This window comes from Neolamprologus multifasciatus, chromosome 6 (genome assembly GCF_963576455.1).
Source record: "Neolamprologus multifasciatus chromosome 6, fNeoMul1.2, whole genome shotgun sequence".
Taxonomy (NCBI): domain Eukaryota; kingdom Metazoa; phylum Chordata; class Actinopteri; order Cichliformes; family Cichlidae; genus Neolamprologus; species Neolamprologus multifasciatus.
Window position 1 is genome coordinate 13,735,138 of NC_140444.1, and position 17,389 is coordinate 13,752,526.

The 17,389-nt window shown below is 40.2% G+C and overlaps 1 protein-coding gene across 1 annotated transcript in view; it reads right to left on the minus strand.

Moving 5' to 3' along the window:
- Nucleotides 1-10,992, minus strand: part of LOC146516611 (cytoplasmic phosphatidylinositol transfer protein 1-like) — a 73,966-nt gene extending 62,974 nt beyond the window's left edge. Inside the window, exon 1 of the mRNA XM_085162643.1 lies at nucleotides 10,682-10,992. Coding sequence (XP_085018769.1) covers nucleotides 10,682-10,729 — 48 coding nt within the window. The 5' untranslated portion in view covers nucleotides 10,730-10,992. The remainder of the gene's footprint in view (nucleotides 1-10,681) is intronic.
- Between the last annotated feature and the right edge of the window lie 6,397 nt (nucleotides 10,993-17,389).

Here is a 17,389-nt window from a genome sequence, read left to right on the forward strand (position 1 = left end):
CATATTCAGGGGACCGTGAACAAATTCAAATCTGACAGCAGAGGCCACAAGTCAATAGAGGTAACCTTCCCAGATAGCAGTTTACTTCATGTAAACAGACAGTTACATTTGTATAAAGTTAATGCTGGCATGTTATAATTCTTGTATAAATAAGCACTTGTGGAATATAACTGATTTGAAGACACTGCGTGATCTTGAAATTCAAAAACAGATTGTTCACTTGGATAATTTTACTCTCAAAAGATGGGACAGCAAGTCTGTTAACAGTATAATGTTAGATCAGCATCACAACTGGATTTAGCACCATGTAGCACTACAAAATACATTAAGAAGCTTCCTAAAAGGGAAATCAAATCACCCTTGAAATTTAACAGTGCTAATAATTGTCCTCTCAGAATCACTTTCAGCGTCACAGCCAGAATCTAGTTTCCTGTGTGCGTTTGTAGGATCGTAATTTCCAACACTTTACTCAGACAGAAGTGATGTGTTTACTCTGTTTATCGTGTTAACCCCCCCCCCCCCCCCCCACTCAACCCCTCTATCCCCCACCCTGCACACCCACACACACCCCTCTGCTTTTGGCAGGAATCTACTCAATAATTCATAAAACACAAAAAGGGGGTGTGGAAATTCGGTTGTGGCAAGATAAATAATAGAGAGTGCACGAGCTTGGTTAAAGTGATCATTGGGAAATGCAGGGGTTGCTGTGGAGAGCAGAACCCCACTGACAGCTCAGACATAAGCGCATGTGCGCGATATGACTCTGACACTGCTCGTACAATCAATCAGTTTTAATCACCCATTCCCTCGTATCGCCTTAACATCGAAGCGAGAGCGACAAAGTTGATGTCTTTTGAATGAATGGGGATGTTTTGGCACCGACGGTAAGACAGGAGCGGACATTAAATGGCGCCAACTCGAGTGCAGGAAAAAAATTAATGGGAATTTTCCACTGTTTTCACAAATGATTTGGAAAAATGGACAGATTTACTAATGAAATAATATTGAGTGTCTGCCCTAAAATCTATTTTTAATAAATATCACATATTGTAAAAAGTGTTTTGAGTAGTCTCTCTTGGGACACTCTAGAGGCTCCACAAAGTTCTCTGCTACACCTAAGATATAACAAAAAAAAAAACAGAGCTGATGCTACATCATATCGTCTTTAATGTAGGTATACATTTTTACGTGATATAAAAAATTTCATACTATGATATTGTTGCTATAGCAATGTGATGCATTTACTTCCTGCAGTGCACGCAATAATGAGATATCCCAGGCACGTCTGGGAGCAAGAGCCACATCTCGTCCTTCGACGACGATTTACTACCAAAGAAAGGAGCTAATTTGGGCACCAGTTTAGCTCTTGGGATGAGCGGGCGACCATAAACTGTTCCCCTTAAAGGTTTCAATTTCAAATTAGTTTAACCACTGGGGCAACGACCTTCGAGTAAAACCAGGCTACGAAGAAGAAGATATTAGCAGCTAGGGATGTGCAAACAAATGGCTCAACCAAGAATCGCCAGCTTCATCCCACATGACAGGAAGAGCAAACGATGGATGGAAATTACTGACGTGTTGGAAAAACAGGATTCTAAGCAGCTGTTTAAAAACTCCACCCAAATGCAACATCCCAAAAAGATTCTTTAGTTTTTTCAGTTTTCAGTTTGTGACATGCAGCTCCTCAAGAGTTACAAAGTTAAGTTGCTTAAGCTATTGTTAAAATAAGCTGCGTTTGGCAATTATGTCATACTTTTATTTAAAACTTCCAGCCAGAACACTACCAGGGCTACTTTTGCTCTTACATTTGACTTGTGCTGTGTCACTGCTTTTGCACTGTAATTTTCCAGTGAAGTTAAACTTCAAATTAGGAAGTGACACTGATGGCAGCTTATTGGAAAAGGAGAATTTAAATGCCCTTTATTTACTTATTGATGCTGCTATGTGCAAGCTGCAAGCATCAACAAAATGCTGTTCAGTTTTGGGGGGTTTCTGTACTACATTAAATATCGCTATCACAAATTCTTTCTGAAATGTTGTGGTATAGTGAGGCTACATTGTCCACTTCTAATAAAGAGAAACTAAAAAGGAGATCTTCACATACGTCAGCTGCTGCTATAGTGCTTCTATGCGTATGTATATCACTTCACGACGATGAATGCACACACTCCACGTGACTAGATTTGCATTCCCCATGTCTCCATGCGTTATTAGTAGTACACATCATGCATATCAACACTACATCATCATCAGCTCGCCTCTCATCCTTAATTTGTCATGCATTACTTCTCTGATGCCCTTGCTGTCTGCTACTGACACTGACTAATCCATTCACGCAGACCGTTCCATGTAATTCTTGTCATCTTTCCTGCAAATTCTCTTCAACCACACCCCTGCGAAAGCTCTCTCGATAAACAACAAAGAAGATTTGCGCAAACCCACTTGAGAGCAGCAAATGAATGCCTGTAATGTCAAGTGCTGTAAAGAGGCTGTGTATATTCATTTACACTCATCTTCTATCTAGCCTCTAGCCTCTCATCCTTGTATCACATTTGTGCATATTTTGGTGATTTTATACAAGGCAGCATTCGCAATTACACTGAGGGCCAAAGAGAAGAGCAACCCTTTCAACTCCTGTAGCAGGATGTAGAGCAAACAGTAAAAAGGAAGTTTACATTTTATTCTAATCTCAGCATGTTTTTTTTTTCTTTTTATAAAGCATCTCCGAGACACAGCATTAGCATATGCACCCAAAGTAGCAAACAGTAAGCATTTTCAGTGACATTTCCCAAATTGAACACAGCAAGAAAGTTGCTTTGGTGTAAAGAATCAGCTGCTTTGTCTCTATTTATAGCCACATTTTACAGATTTAGCAGCCGCCTTCTAACTGTGGCTGCCAGTAGAAAACGTCTCTTATCCCTCCTGTGTGATTTGCTAGCGCGGTGGAAGAAATCCTTTTTTTCTCCATGGTGACACGAGGTTGTTTTATGCCAAGGCTTGATCAAAAAGAGCCTGCGCTGCACTCATTTAACTCCATTACTTATTTTTATGTGACTTTATGGGAAAACAGAAAATGATTAAGCAATACTCCTAATGATATCCGAGTGGGGTTTTTGTGTGTCGTGCAAATTTCCAATAAGTGATCACTGGGTTTTCACTCTCTCTCAAAATGTTGGGAACTGCTGTCCATCATTTTGAGCTCATTATCAGTCTCGCATAAGCGTCTCAGGCTTCAAGTGCTTGATGCTGCTATAGAGCACAGATCACTGAAGAGTTTGCAATGATCATGTGCCTTACTGTTGAAAACAAAAAAGAGGCACAAATACACTCATTCCAACTAAAAGTATGGAACATAAAGGAGAGGATCGGTCCAGGCGAGGCTGTCAGTGTTGCATGACGACATCATGGAGCTCTTATGTTATGAAAAGGCCTTTGTCTCAATACAATCCAGATACACTAGCACACTAGCACACCGGCACACAAACACACAGCCATTTAGGAAATGAGAATAGTCTTCATCCGAGGATAATGGTCTGTCACAACCCATGATGGTTTCCTCTAGAAGAGTAAATGGCAGTAAATGAGACGCTGATTGAATCTTAGCATTGTCATGTATACCAGATGGCAAAAAGGTCTTGCACCTTACCACGAAACCAACTAAATAAACAGCATGTAATGGGCCCTGTTTCCCAAACAAACTCTGGGGTGGTCTGGAGGGATCTAACAATGAAGTGCGAAAACAATATACTGAGTAAATGTGCAGCTCTGCTTTTGAATTAAATACTGGTGTTTTGATACAGGGATATCACGGAGCTTTGGGGTCATCTTGAGGTTACGTTAATATACTACGGAAGGCAGGTAATGAATCGAAAACTCAAACTTCCTCACTCATCTAACAAGCGCAAAAAGAGAAGTTCCCTACAGCAATCACCAATATCTCACTTTGCAACTTTATTACATTATCCATTCAAACCACAGGAACACCAAGTCCTCCAGGGACACTGTCTTCTTGAATTACGTTGCCTGAAAAAAAAAATCATCTGCAAAGAAGTATTGCTGTCTTCATCCAGCCATAACAGCTTTGTTCTTACATATTTTCTGCCTTTCATCCTGTGGACACATGGAAAATAACTGCTAGTGTCATAAAAATTTGCTCTGGGCCAAAGTATCACTTGACAATGGCAGCCAATCAAGTTAAAGAGACTGATCTTTTTCTTTTCCTCCAACACAAATTAGATATCCTGGGGAAACAGACAATATTTCCAACACATGTAACCCTTTACTGTCTATTGAACAGTTTTACTGAGATAAAATTCACTAAGTACATCAGGCGATGGAAGCCAGTGTTGCGTGAAATTGTTCAAACTGCCAAGCTCGAGGGCTCATACAATGTCAGAACAATATGAATGCTTCCATGTGCATTTACAACTGATATTCCCTCATGGGGAATATCAGTCACAAAATGACTCAGCAATTCAAATCCTATTATGGCGCTTTGTAAATATCCGCTACATTACAGCTAACAGATGCTAACTGCACTTCTGTGTCCAAGTTGCTTTTAGTCAGCAACATCAATGATAATCTCAGCTGTGTCGAAGCAGAGCAGGTGTTCAGCTGAAATTAAGCTATGCAAACATAAATTACGCTACAGTAAGGTGTGCAGGTTTCTTTTGGCAAGTATGTGGGCATGCTACATGAGGATATGCATTCTGTAAAGAATTTATACAAAACTGGTAATTGCAAACATATGAATACCACGAAAAAATGTCGAGTTAGAAAACCACCTAGGTGTCCTTTGAACCTACCATCCAGACATCCCTTCAAGCAGTCAGCCAACCCTAAGTCTTCTCATTTATTAAGTCACCCTTCTATATATCAAGCCATCCATTCTCTCTAGCACCTAAAACAAGCAGTTTCTGCAAAATCTGGCTTTACTACTCACTCCAAATGATAAACATGGTGGTCAATAATGGATATACCTCTGGGTTTCCCTCTAAATGTGTCATTCTTTTCCCAGAAAAGATGTTATCCCAGCTCAAGTCTTTCAGGAGATTACAGCATTTCACAATCAGATGCTGTCATAATCCTTCAGTTACTGCCAGCGCTAACACCCCATCAAACAGGCATTCAGCCAAAGGGTACTACTGTCTGTCGACTACACCAAACAGACTAAAAACTCATGGATATTTGGTTAATTCAGTTTAGAGAGGGTGTGTTTTTCACTATCCTCTGCTGAATGTCATTACCCTCTGAGTCACTACAGTTAATAAGGAAAAAAGAGGCTGACCTTCTGCAATGAGGCCCTGCATCATTTTGTCTTTTCCCTTGAAAACATCACGCGCTCTTGTGACAACCTTATTCAAATGATACGGTCTAGGTCTACATCTGAGCACAATTCAAAGAGATTCTCTGGTGCCCTTTTCATGACACAGATAAAGCTATTACAGTATGAAATTGTACTCGCAATGAAAACTTTAAATTCATCCACCAGGGCTACGATCTCAAACAACTGTGCTAATGGGGCCACATAGAGACTCGGGTTAGCCAAAGGTTGACCAAAAATACATATCAAACAAAGACAGTGAGGCGCAAGTGAGAGCTGCTGCAGAAGGAAAAATATATAATGGCACACAGACAGAAAGAGGAGAAGGAGGAATACATCCATCTGTGTCCTATCCTTTACTGGAAAGGATAGAGAGGTGGCTGATGAATTGTCGAGCGCCACGGTGGATGATGAATGGCTCAGCTGGTAGGAGAAGAGAGCAGATTTATTCCCAAGGCACTTAAAAGGGAAAATGATTATTTCTTGGCTAAGTGGTTCTGGTTAGTATTACATGTAAATCTTCTGAGATGGAACTTTAAACCAATACTCAAACAGAGAAGCTACGCTATGAGTGAACTGCTTCAAAGGCTTGAGTTACACCGAGTCATCCTGGCCGTGATTATTACACTGACAAAATTAAAGTTAATATGAGCAAATCTTTTCATTTGCTAGGTGAGTCCAATCTACAACAAGGCTTGTGAGCATTTAGGTGGAAACTTTTGCAACTGCAATTTCAAGACTTATGAATACTTACTTATAAAATCTAAGTTTGAGGCCAAAATGAGCTCATCTCTGAGGCAAATCTAACAATATTACCACTTGGAATGCGTATAAGTCCAAGCCTGTGATAAACACAGTTCTCTCTTTCTGCCCTGACTTGTCCACGCCACATGTTTCACTTTGTTTGTCCATCGGCTATTCAGTCTACTGACTAATACATGGTGCCTGACTTTAATCTCCTCTAACATCACGACGCTCTTGTCTTCCAAAAAGACCCTCTTCCTGTCTACGGCTATTGCTGACAAAAACTGTAATTTATCATAACATTATACAAGGGATTGGTCTGTACTATAAATGTATGTAGACTGACTTCACTTAGCTACATAACACGAAGCAGTAACAAGAACTTGGATATCAAGACGATAAGTCGAACCAGGCTCTTCCATTCTAGTTATGAGAAAAGAACAACTACGGAGAATATTGCAATAATAATATATGGTGCACTGAATACAGTTGTTGCAAGCAAAGCATGTAAGACTTTCTTAGAGGTAAAGTCCCGTATGTAAGTGTTAATGTGTGAATGTTGCTTCTAGTACAAAGTACTTTAACTGGAGAGTAACTATCAGAAAAGTGCCACATATGTGCTGTCAGTGTAAAGCCAGGGGATAAAACTGTCTGTGTGACAGTTGTCAGTTCACCTAAAAACCTGGCTGTATTAACACAAATTTTATATATTGTCAACAAATAAAAAGCAATAAGTCACCAGTGATATCTGATTTTTTTTTTTACTAAAAAACTTCTACCACCATTATTTTTAAAGTCGAGATTCTTGGAGTGCCACGTCTTACCTTATGTATTTGTGTCGTTTACAGTCTCAGCTACTGAGAATCTTCAGATTCTCTTTATATCTACACAGTGAGATTTTTCAGGAAATAAGATACTGCTTTCAAGAGAACTGACTGGTCAACATGTATTTTTATGTGTCATTTTCTTACCTCGAAAATAACCTGCACCAAAGAAGTTTAGGTTTACAGAATAAGTTACTATGGGCGTGTAACCAAATAAACTAAGTTACCTCACCAAGACTAAAAAACCCCGTGCAAAAAACTTCCACTAACAAAGCTTCATAGTACAGGCCTTGGGTGTTAACATCTAGATGAGAAGCAGGAGCTAGTTTGGCTGATCATAAATACTGAAATGTCTAGTTAAAGTTCAGCTAGTATAGCCAACCAGCCGTCTGGTAATGTCTATTTCTTGGCTGAGAATTGTGACATCATCTGCTGCCTGCCACTCGAATGTGTGGTCAAAAGATTAGATTTGTACAGAGAAAATAATCTCCAATAAGACCATGATGTGCTGTGTTTACACTTCATATTTGAGATTTAAAAAAGTGGTAAAGATGGGAAATTAGTGAGCTTTAAAGGTTCTGTGCAAACTGGATTTCTTTCCTTTCTCTCTAATCTTTAAGCTAAGCACAGGAAAATGTTCGCGTGAACATAATAAGGTGTTCTCTGTGTGGTTTCTTTTTTTCTAGTTTCATGTCCAAAGAAATTAGGAAGACCACTTTCCTCTGTTTAAAGTTGGAAAGAAGAATGAGAAAGGCAGAGTATGGATGGAAAAATGCTGCAGCAGTAATACGTCAGGAACACACCCAGACAGGCGTCGTAATCATCACCCAGCGATGATTAAGAGGAAAGAGAACTGAGCCTCACAGAGCAGCTCATACACTCTGGTATTGCTAAATGATTCCTTCAGTGCGCATGATGTTTGTTAAACTTGTATAAACACAGCACGGATAGCCAGTCCAACCTCAGTAGTAGGGCTCGAATGACGCAACACAGCAAGCAGCAGACAGTGATCTCTTCCCAGAGACGACACACAGAGAGACGTGACCTTACATGTCCCCACGACTCTAAGAATCTAAGTGCACGTACGTACGCAGTATCGGTTTATGACACAAGGGAGCTTATAAGGGGAAAAAAAATTTCCCAGAACTTCCCCCATTACCCCCACTCCACTCCTGTCTTCTTGTCCTCTCTGCCATCCTTTCCCTTCTGCTCAGCACATCAACCGGCAGCACAACGCGGTTTGTCCTTATGCAGCATCTGTCTACTCTACCCTTCCGTCTTTCATTATCTTAATCCATCCTTCCTATCCCTTTGGACTGGCAGGAAACTGGATTTTCAGGAGCGAGGGGACGACACTCAGCTCAATGTGTGCAGGCTTGATAAGAATAGTAAGAACAAACAGGCTAAACTACAGCCTAATATGTTTTTCCCCCAGATCATTAAGGAGGTTCCTTTCTGTAACAGGACTGTCAGCAAACAATGGTACCCTGCTTCCTGTGTTTCATCCAAACATGGATTTATCTTCACAAATAAAAAAGAAGCAAAGCGCGGGGCCTGTGTGAGCAGTAGTGGATGACCACTCTCCTCCTTGTTTGCTGAAAAGTAAGAGTAATGTCTCCATCCCTGTTTTCTTTTTAACTATCAGATTCTGAGTACAGTACAAAAGCGTCAGTGTTTTTAAGCATTTTGGTCCATATTATTTTTTTCTTCACCTTTAACTACATACACGCTACACTCCTTATACTTCCAATTTTACTGTATTTCTAAGAGTATATTTAATATTTAAGTATTTTGTTTAGCTTCATTGCACCTCATCATACAAACCTCAATAAGGGTTTTAAAGCTTGACAATAACCATAAATAGCAGGGTTTGGGGTTTTTTAAGTTCACTCTGAGTTTACATGTGCTTTTCATAGTTTGGGTCTAGCCCGACTGCAGAGGAAGGAAAAAAATAGCAACAGGAAGTTAAAACAGCAGGTGCCAAAAAGTCAAGCCTCGCTGTAACAGCATTTTTGAAAGTATGAACTGGTAAATTAAAGTGTCATTGGCTCAGCATATTCTCATAAATATACACATAACAACTTAGGTTAGTGGTTGTCAGGTGCTCCCACGTATCAGCAGACTTGTAAATAAAGGAAAAAACAGCAGCATCAAATGTGGTGCTTTGAATTTTTCGTGCTAGGGTGACCCTCTTGTTGAAAACACGATCACAGATTGAGCCTTTGATTACACTGTTCTTGCTTCTCATAACTACCATCTGTTCACAAGTTAAACCGACGTGACAAGAAAGTGCTCGCTATTCCTCTAAGCTTATAAAATGTTCACAGGAAAGGCTGCTTTACTCAATGGGAAAAAAAAGCACGTGTGAACGCTAAGACGCAATATCACCGCACACACACACCACAAAGGTGTTTAAGAACACAGGCATGAGCACACTGTCCCTATAACACCCTTGTGCAAGAAAATGACTTCTCCCTTTTCACCGCACGTCTCTACATGAATTGTTGGTGTGAAACTTTGCGTAGTGTGTGTGTTGAGAAAGCTGCTGCTGACCATGGGAAGAAAAGTGAACTTATTACATGCGGCATGATTTTCCCAGTGAATCTAAAATTACTGTGCAAGACTGTACATGTAAACAGGAGATGCGTGTAACTGCACTTCAATGCAAAACTCCTCTCTTCCTGCATCTCTAATCATGATTTTCTCAAATCCTGAAGGTGTCAGAAAACAAGAATATAATGAAGGTTACACAAATTTGCTGTTGGAGAACTCAATCGCCACATCCATGTATGGATCAGAGAGCAAAAATGAGGAAAATATGAATGAATAAGTTCCCCGTAAAAGGCCTGACAAAAAAAATGGTCTCATTATCTGCTCACGCTTTACAATACTTGTTTCCTTCCTCAGAGATGACCAAGGCTCATGTGGATTTTACTCTTAAAGTCGGGGGTTGAGGAGATGCCACTGGAAAGCATTGTTCCACGTGACTATACCAGCCCCCAGCCATAAGAACACCACCCCCTACACCCACACATCACAACGACAAGAGGGATGGAGATGAATGAGAAGAACAAAGGCCTGGGTGACAATTGATAAAAATGCTGTTGTGCTGTACAGCAAGCATGCCAGGACAAGAGAGCAGCGATCGTCTTCACCTTCTAATTTTAGACTGTGTCACGGGACCAAACAGACAAATAGGTTGAATACAGACAATGGACAATTCTCTCTGACATCGCTGCGTGCGGCACAAGTGCATGCAGGTATCAGTGTGCCGACCCCTGCTCTGCATTGTGTTAGTGTCATCATGTGCAGCATTAAATCAATGCAATGTAATATGCATGTAATTGCCTGCATGTGAGCAAGTTAGAGTGCGCGGCCGTAAGAGGAAGAGTGAGAGTACACTGCCACTGTACGCAATTCTACCGCCAGCTGATCAAACAATCGGATCTATAATTGGTTTTATATTTGATGGAAGCGTTTTACGTGCTGTGCAAAGGCACCTGCTTGTATTGGGAGTTCTTTGTGTTGCTATGCGTTATCAGACAAAAAGTAGTGATTTAAAGTGCGAGTAGAAAAGTGCCGATAAAGGCGGAGAATTGTGCATAAAGCGCAGATAATAGATTAGTCTCCAGTGAAGTTAACCTGAACGTATTTCTCACTTCATATGACCTCCTGCCACATGTCTGGGACAAGCAAACCCATGGCGTTAGCCGCTAAGGTCGTCCGAACAGCACTGAACCCCGCTCGTGATTTAAAAAATAACAACAGAAACAAGTGGTGGAGAACTTACCTCCTCTACTGTGAGGGGCATGCATATCCTGTACTCCTTCATCAGCATCTTCCCCCCTCTTTTCTGTTTATTCACAATGTGTCAAACCAGCCGAGTAAAGGTTCCCTCCGCCGACCGACGGGATGTGTGTACAGTCTGGAGACGTGTCAGAGCATGTGAGGGGACGCTTAGCCCGAGTTATAAAACGCTCCCGGAGTTCCGGCTCACTTCTTTCATCAGAACCAGAGGACGCAGTCTTCGGCGCTGAACGTGAGAGGAGAAGTGAACTCGGTTCTGGGTTGTTCCCTCCCAACACACTGATGACGCGTCAAGTTGAAGCAAATGACGCTGGACACAACCGGAAGTGAGCATATGGACCATTAAAATAAGAGCAGAAGTGTGCGACTGCAATTTGAATTGATCCCGTTTTCTACATATACACATTATTGTTGTTGTTTGGCGACATTTTTTTTCACTTAACTATTTATACTTTATTCTATTTTGTATTGCCAGAAAGTGGAACGCCATATTCCAAAGGGTCAAAAGGCACAGGTTACTTTTTTTGTAAGTTTCAATTGGAAGTGAGTTTGAGGACAACATTAGGAAAGGCTGAGATGGTTTGGACATGTGCAGAGGAGGGATAGTGGATATACTGGACCACGGATGTTAACCATGGGGCTGTCAGGCAGGAGGGGGGAGGAAAGAAGTCATATAGTGCACATAGTGCAACTCCTTCCTCCTTAATGCCTTTAATTTTTAGTCTGAATGTGTTTATATTATGCGAGTTGTTTAATAATTCTGTTCATCATCAAACTGCCAAAACTAATTATATCTGTGATTATCAAACACTTGTCGAACTTAACTTTCAGTTAATTTGTAAGTGACTAAGTACGAAGATGCAAAAGCAAATTTCTTATTTGCACTAAAAACAAAAGATCTTTAATTTATATTTTTAAAGAAAAAGAAAAAAGTGATTATTCAAGATTTAGTGGATTACATTTTATTTCCATTAAATAAAAATCTGTTTTAAAGTTTAGGGTGCGATCATTTAAGCTATTATTTTGAAAAAGCTAATTCACCGGATGTGGCATTGCCTTTTGCATGCTGGCTGCACAGCTTTCTGTTGGGGATACCACAAGAAGTAAAAAGCTAAACTGCTGACGAGTAAAGCTGAAGGCTTCTTAAAGCAGCGTTTGTTAAGCAGCCTTCAGCTTGTAGGCAATAAAACTGCGGTTTAAACGAGTCCTTCAGTCAGATGAGAATGAGGCCCTCTGCAACCCCCTCCGCCCCCCGGACACAAATACGCACACTTGTAAAAGCAGCTCGCAGGGGAATCGGAAAATGTAAGCACTTAACAGCAGTCTAGGCCCCCCTTCTTTCCTCTGCTTGGCCGGTTGAAATACGAAGCGGCTTGCTGGAAACATCGGTCTGCTCAACCACAGCACAGGAAACATCAGCTCACTGCTGCACTCCCCCCAACCTCCTCTCACACGTCTACATAGTGCTATCACCCCTTTTGCTTCTCGATCAAAGACGCATTTAGCACATATGCACAGACCACTGAGAGTGAGCTATAAAGAGTTTTAGATAGTTTCAGCAGGGTGAGTATGATGGGAACATTTTGAGAGGATCAGACACTACAGCATTTTATAAAATGAGTTAGGGGTTATGCTGTGTACTGCGTTCTTAGTCCAGATGACTTCAGATAGCTGGAGAGGAACTAAGGAGAAGCTAAATACAAGGGTTTGGGTTCATTTGTTGTTTTCAGTAGGACCATCACGATGCATACGTGAGAGCCAAGACAGCAAACTGTCTTATATACTGTAGCTACTAATGTTGGCCTTTCAGTGGGATGTAAACGAACTGTACAGTTTGCACAATTCACCCATTAAAAAAAAAAAACACACACACACAGGTTTCACAACATATCTGAAGTAATGGAGTCAGGAATGTTAACTCACTTGACCAAACATTTGGCCTAAAGGATCTAGGAACTATTATTATACTATTCCATAACCTTCATTTGTTATTTTAACATTGACAGCCAGTGCCTTCTTTTAACACACACACAGATCTTTGTCTCATTCTAACTAAGTGTTGAAGGGAAAAACTTTGCAAGACCTTCAGGATATTGGTGCTAATATTTCTGACTCCAGTAGGGTTCAGTAAGTACCTTCTGGTACTTGTATAACACTCTGTATTTGTAATTGGATTTCTGTAGTTTGTGCGTTCCTTTTGAAAACAAGACATTTTGTCAGTGACAGTAATGCTGCTGTCCATTAGTGTCAGCTACGCCTGCTAGAATTCGCCATACTTTAACACAGAGAATAAATTCAAATAGATGTCGTACTGCTGGATTCATTAATGCATTTCCGAATCTACTCAGCAAACCCCGTGTTCATATTTCAGCACTAAAATTGCTGATTATCAGTATTTTTCCCAAGAAACATATTCATGCCAGTGTAGCAAATCCCCTGAATCAGCACTTAAATTTAAACTATCCCAACTATCTTCTTAATGCTCTTAATGTGTGACTTTTTTTTTTTTAAAGTTTAAATTAATAACAGCATTGTAAGAATATAAAAAATTGCAAATGTGACCAGTTTGTGCATGACTGTGGCCTCATTAATGTTAACCTCTTAAGCCCCAAGCCTACCTGATCTCCTGCTTTTTGCCCCCATATCAGGGGGCATTGGGGCTTAAGAGGTTAAAATACAGATCACACACCTAATAGCTAAAACATTTAATGCTCTTAAAGGCATTGCTTACAGGGATACATTATTAAGTGATCAGTTAACATTAACTCAAAATATCTGGTGGCACAGTTGCTACAGAAGAGCTTTATGAAAACAAGCATCATGTAATGTGAGTTTCCTCACAGCAATGTAAGTTTTTACACCATATATTGGGAATAACTAAAGATAACTTTAACACAAAGCTTGAGCTCCTCATCAACTCATCTTTCTTAATGAACTTAACTGAATGAAGATTCAAGACAATTAACGTTGATTCAAAACACTTTTTTGAGAGAAATGTTTACAGTTTTCCTTGTTGTGTTCTAGTTAATGGTCTAACATTAAGTAGCACCGTTTTACTTGGGCCTTATGAACGAAATGAGTCACATTTTCAAAGAAGGAACTTGCATAATGCAGCACTCAAGAAAATTAACCCCGCTGGCACAGCAATAAAGCATGTGCCACTTCTTTGCGAACCTCGGGAAGCTGCAAATATTAATTTAAGTGCTAAATTTACCTGAGCTTGCACTGAAAAGAATGTCTTATAAAATACACCGTGATTCAAAGTAACTGTGTTCACATATTTGGCTTTAAAACAGCCCAGTAAGGTAAAGGATCATTAAACCCAAAGCACAGAAACACATCCACGGCTGCTATATTAATAATGGATTGCATTTACATAGCGTATTTCGAGACCCTCAAAGCGCTTTACAACTCCACTATTCATTCACTCTCACACACTGGTGGTAGGCATAGCTGGCCTGGGGCAGACTGACAGAAGCGAGGCTGCTATGTCGTGCAATTGGCCCCTCTGGCCAACACCAGTAGGCGGTAGGTGCCCAAGGACACAACGACCAAGACAGACAGAGCTGGGGATCAAACCGGCAACCTTCCAGTTACAAGATGAGCTTCCCAACCCCCTGAACCACGGTCCACAGTACTATAGTACACTAAATTGAATTTAATCATTGCTGTATTCGAATTCTGTTACCACTCCAGAGATGCATGGGAGGTATTGTTTTTTTGTTTTTTTGTTTTTTTGGGGGGGTGGGGGGTGGGGGGTGGGGTTTATGGATTTCAAAGGGGAATACCAAAAATGTGCTTCATGCCTCCATTAAAAAGAAGCCTAAGATACAACTGTGTAACTGTTTTATAGCCGTGTCCTGGGTAAATATGACATTCTTTTAAATGCCTCAAAACCATATGATAAGACATGTCTTAAGACATGTCCTAAGATATCACAAAACTCATTCATTGCATGAAGCACAGTCACACAAAGGTTTAATTCATTAGTCAGTGACACATAAAACAAGGAAGAGCTTCTTAAAATCTAAAGCCTGTATTTAATTTCTGACAGTCTGTGTTTATCTTAAACCCCCCCGGCTGTCGAACAGTGATGGTCTTTCGCGTAACTACTTGACCTAAAGACGGCCCAAAACTTTCAATAACGTCTGTGTTGATTAGAAAAGAGATTAGCGCCTGATGTCATCTGATCTACAGATGACATCAGGCGCTGCATTATTAACACAAAAAGAAATAAATAAAAAATGTGAGCTTGGAAAAAAGGCTAACCCCTGTTGAACTTTTTAGCAGAAAATCACAACTTAACTTAAATTTTGAAATACATCTGTTTAGAATGTATAAATAGCACAAAACCCATAAGGTTTTAATTGTGTTTCACTGGAAGTGAAAATAGCAAGAAATTCCTAGAAGTGTATAACCACTGTGATTATTAAAAGTTGTCCTCACTTCTGTGTTAGAAAAAAATCATCATAATGTCTATTTATAATTATCAGTATTATTTTAAGAAGAATTAACAGTTAGAACACAAATTTTACTCAATGCAAACTAGTCTGTGCATTCAAAGCAGTGGCAGGAAAACTTGCATGTGTGGGATTTGGACGTTTCCACGACATTTAAATGGCAGCACAGGTGCTTTTATAATCTTATGACCCCTCTAAAACTCTCTTTTGATCTCTGTTTTAATCTCAGTTCAGGTTGTTTTGAATTTGCTTACTTTTACAGGTTTTCTTATATTGTGGGTATTTGTGCCTGCAGGTTCACAACAACAGAGTAGTTTTACTGACCGCTTAAAAAGCTTCCGACTGCAAGTTACACTTTAACTACACGGTTCAAGAACCTCACATCCACAGCCAGTTTAGAATCACCAATTAGCCTTACATGTATGTCTTTGGTCTTTAGTAGGAAGCCAGAGTAACCACAGGACACCCACTTGAAGTACACTGGAGCATGCCACCCCATTTCAGAGCCTTTCAGTACCTTTGTCAATGCACCCTCTGGCCTCTGTACGGACTCTGTTCTTCATGTGCACCACATATGATCACTTCTGCTGTTTTACTGTTACAGTGTTTAGAGAATCTCCCACGATCCTTTAAAGGCCAGCAGATGCCTGTCTCTGTGGGATCGTGGGCAAGAATGGTGGGAATACAGTTCTCATTACAGTGTCAAGGTACCCACTGAACTCTGTAATCACTGTCCTATAAAAATTATACACAGGCATACCGTCTAGAGTTTCACAGTTTCAAGATTCCTTAAAAATACAATTTTCCTTGATTTGACCCACACTGTTGGATCTAAAATCCTTCTCAGTAGATAACGATGAACTCTGATCCACAAAAATCTTTTGCACTTTTACAACAGTATGAAATGTTAAAATACATTCATTTTTCTGTAGTTTGGGTCACTTCAGGAAAAGTCGTCAAAAGTCTGGCTAAAATAATGACATTTACGACATTTTTGTTGCTGACTGTACTGATGATCACAGTAATGATGAGACCATCTGAAGCTCCATCTCATGCTGAGCTCTTCCTGATGGTTTTGAAGTCTGAAAAGTATGCTGAGATTATTTTTATGACTTCGCAATCAGAGTTCTTGCTCCATATTTGATCTTCGCCGAGTCATGTTCAGTTTACCAGGCCTCCGAGGTCTATGCTGACTGAGCCTGCCCTGGGATCAAACTGATTCTAGTTCAGGGCTTAGGGGCTTTCTCTGCCAGGAGGAAGAAAATCACTGACCCACATTGGCTCTATTTACTGGGAGCCTTTCAAAGCACACATCAACGCACACATTAAAAGGACACCTCCTGGTGGACTGCAGCAATTACACGATGTGTTCATTCAATCAAATCCTATCCATTCACAAAGTTCTTCACTCACCCTGACCATTTGATTGATGATTGCCAGGCACGTGAGGCACGTTTATTCTGTGAATGGTAAAATAATGTGTCTGTTCCATTTCAGTCTTCACCACCGACATGATTTCCACTATTATTCTTTAAAGTATGGCTTCTTATTTCCTCTAAGCTATATGTATGTGGTCAGCGGTGATTCCACCAAAACCTTCAACCATTACTCTTAGCCTTGTCACCATTATAGTCCTCGTGTCTAAGAGCAAATTAAGTAAAATATGAACAGCAATGTAAACCAGCATAGTCTTACTGCCACAGGAGTGTTTGTTTGTTTGTTTGTTTTTTGTTTGTTTGTTTTTTGTTTGTTTGATTGTTTTGTTTTGTTTTGTTTTTTTTACTGTGGAGGGAAAGCCATACCAGGCAGTTCATATCCACTATACTTTTTTCACTTGATGCCAGCGGCGGACAGATATGGCAGTCTCTTTCAGTCGGCCACATAACAAATATACTGAGCATGTCAAACATATATGAGCAGGCTTGTTGCAATATCTATGAAATAAAGACTGATTAGTCTTACTAGTATGTATGCCAATATGTGAGTATGTTCTTCAGTTAAAGCACCAGCAAGCAGCTCATCATAAGGAACTACTCAATCACATGAAGCCAAATATTTAAACGGTAACAATAAGGTTTTAATGGAGTGTCCGGAATAAGTAATTAGTGCAGCGACAGGTCGCCTACACCCAACTACACCATACAAACACTTATGTCCCAATTTAAGCACGTTTGGCTTCATCATTAATGTAATAAACTCGAACTCACTCAAGATGTTTTTTTGCGGTTTGC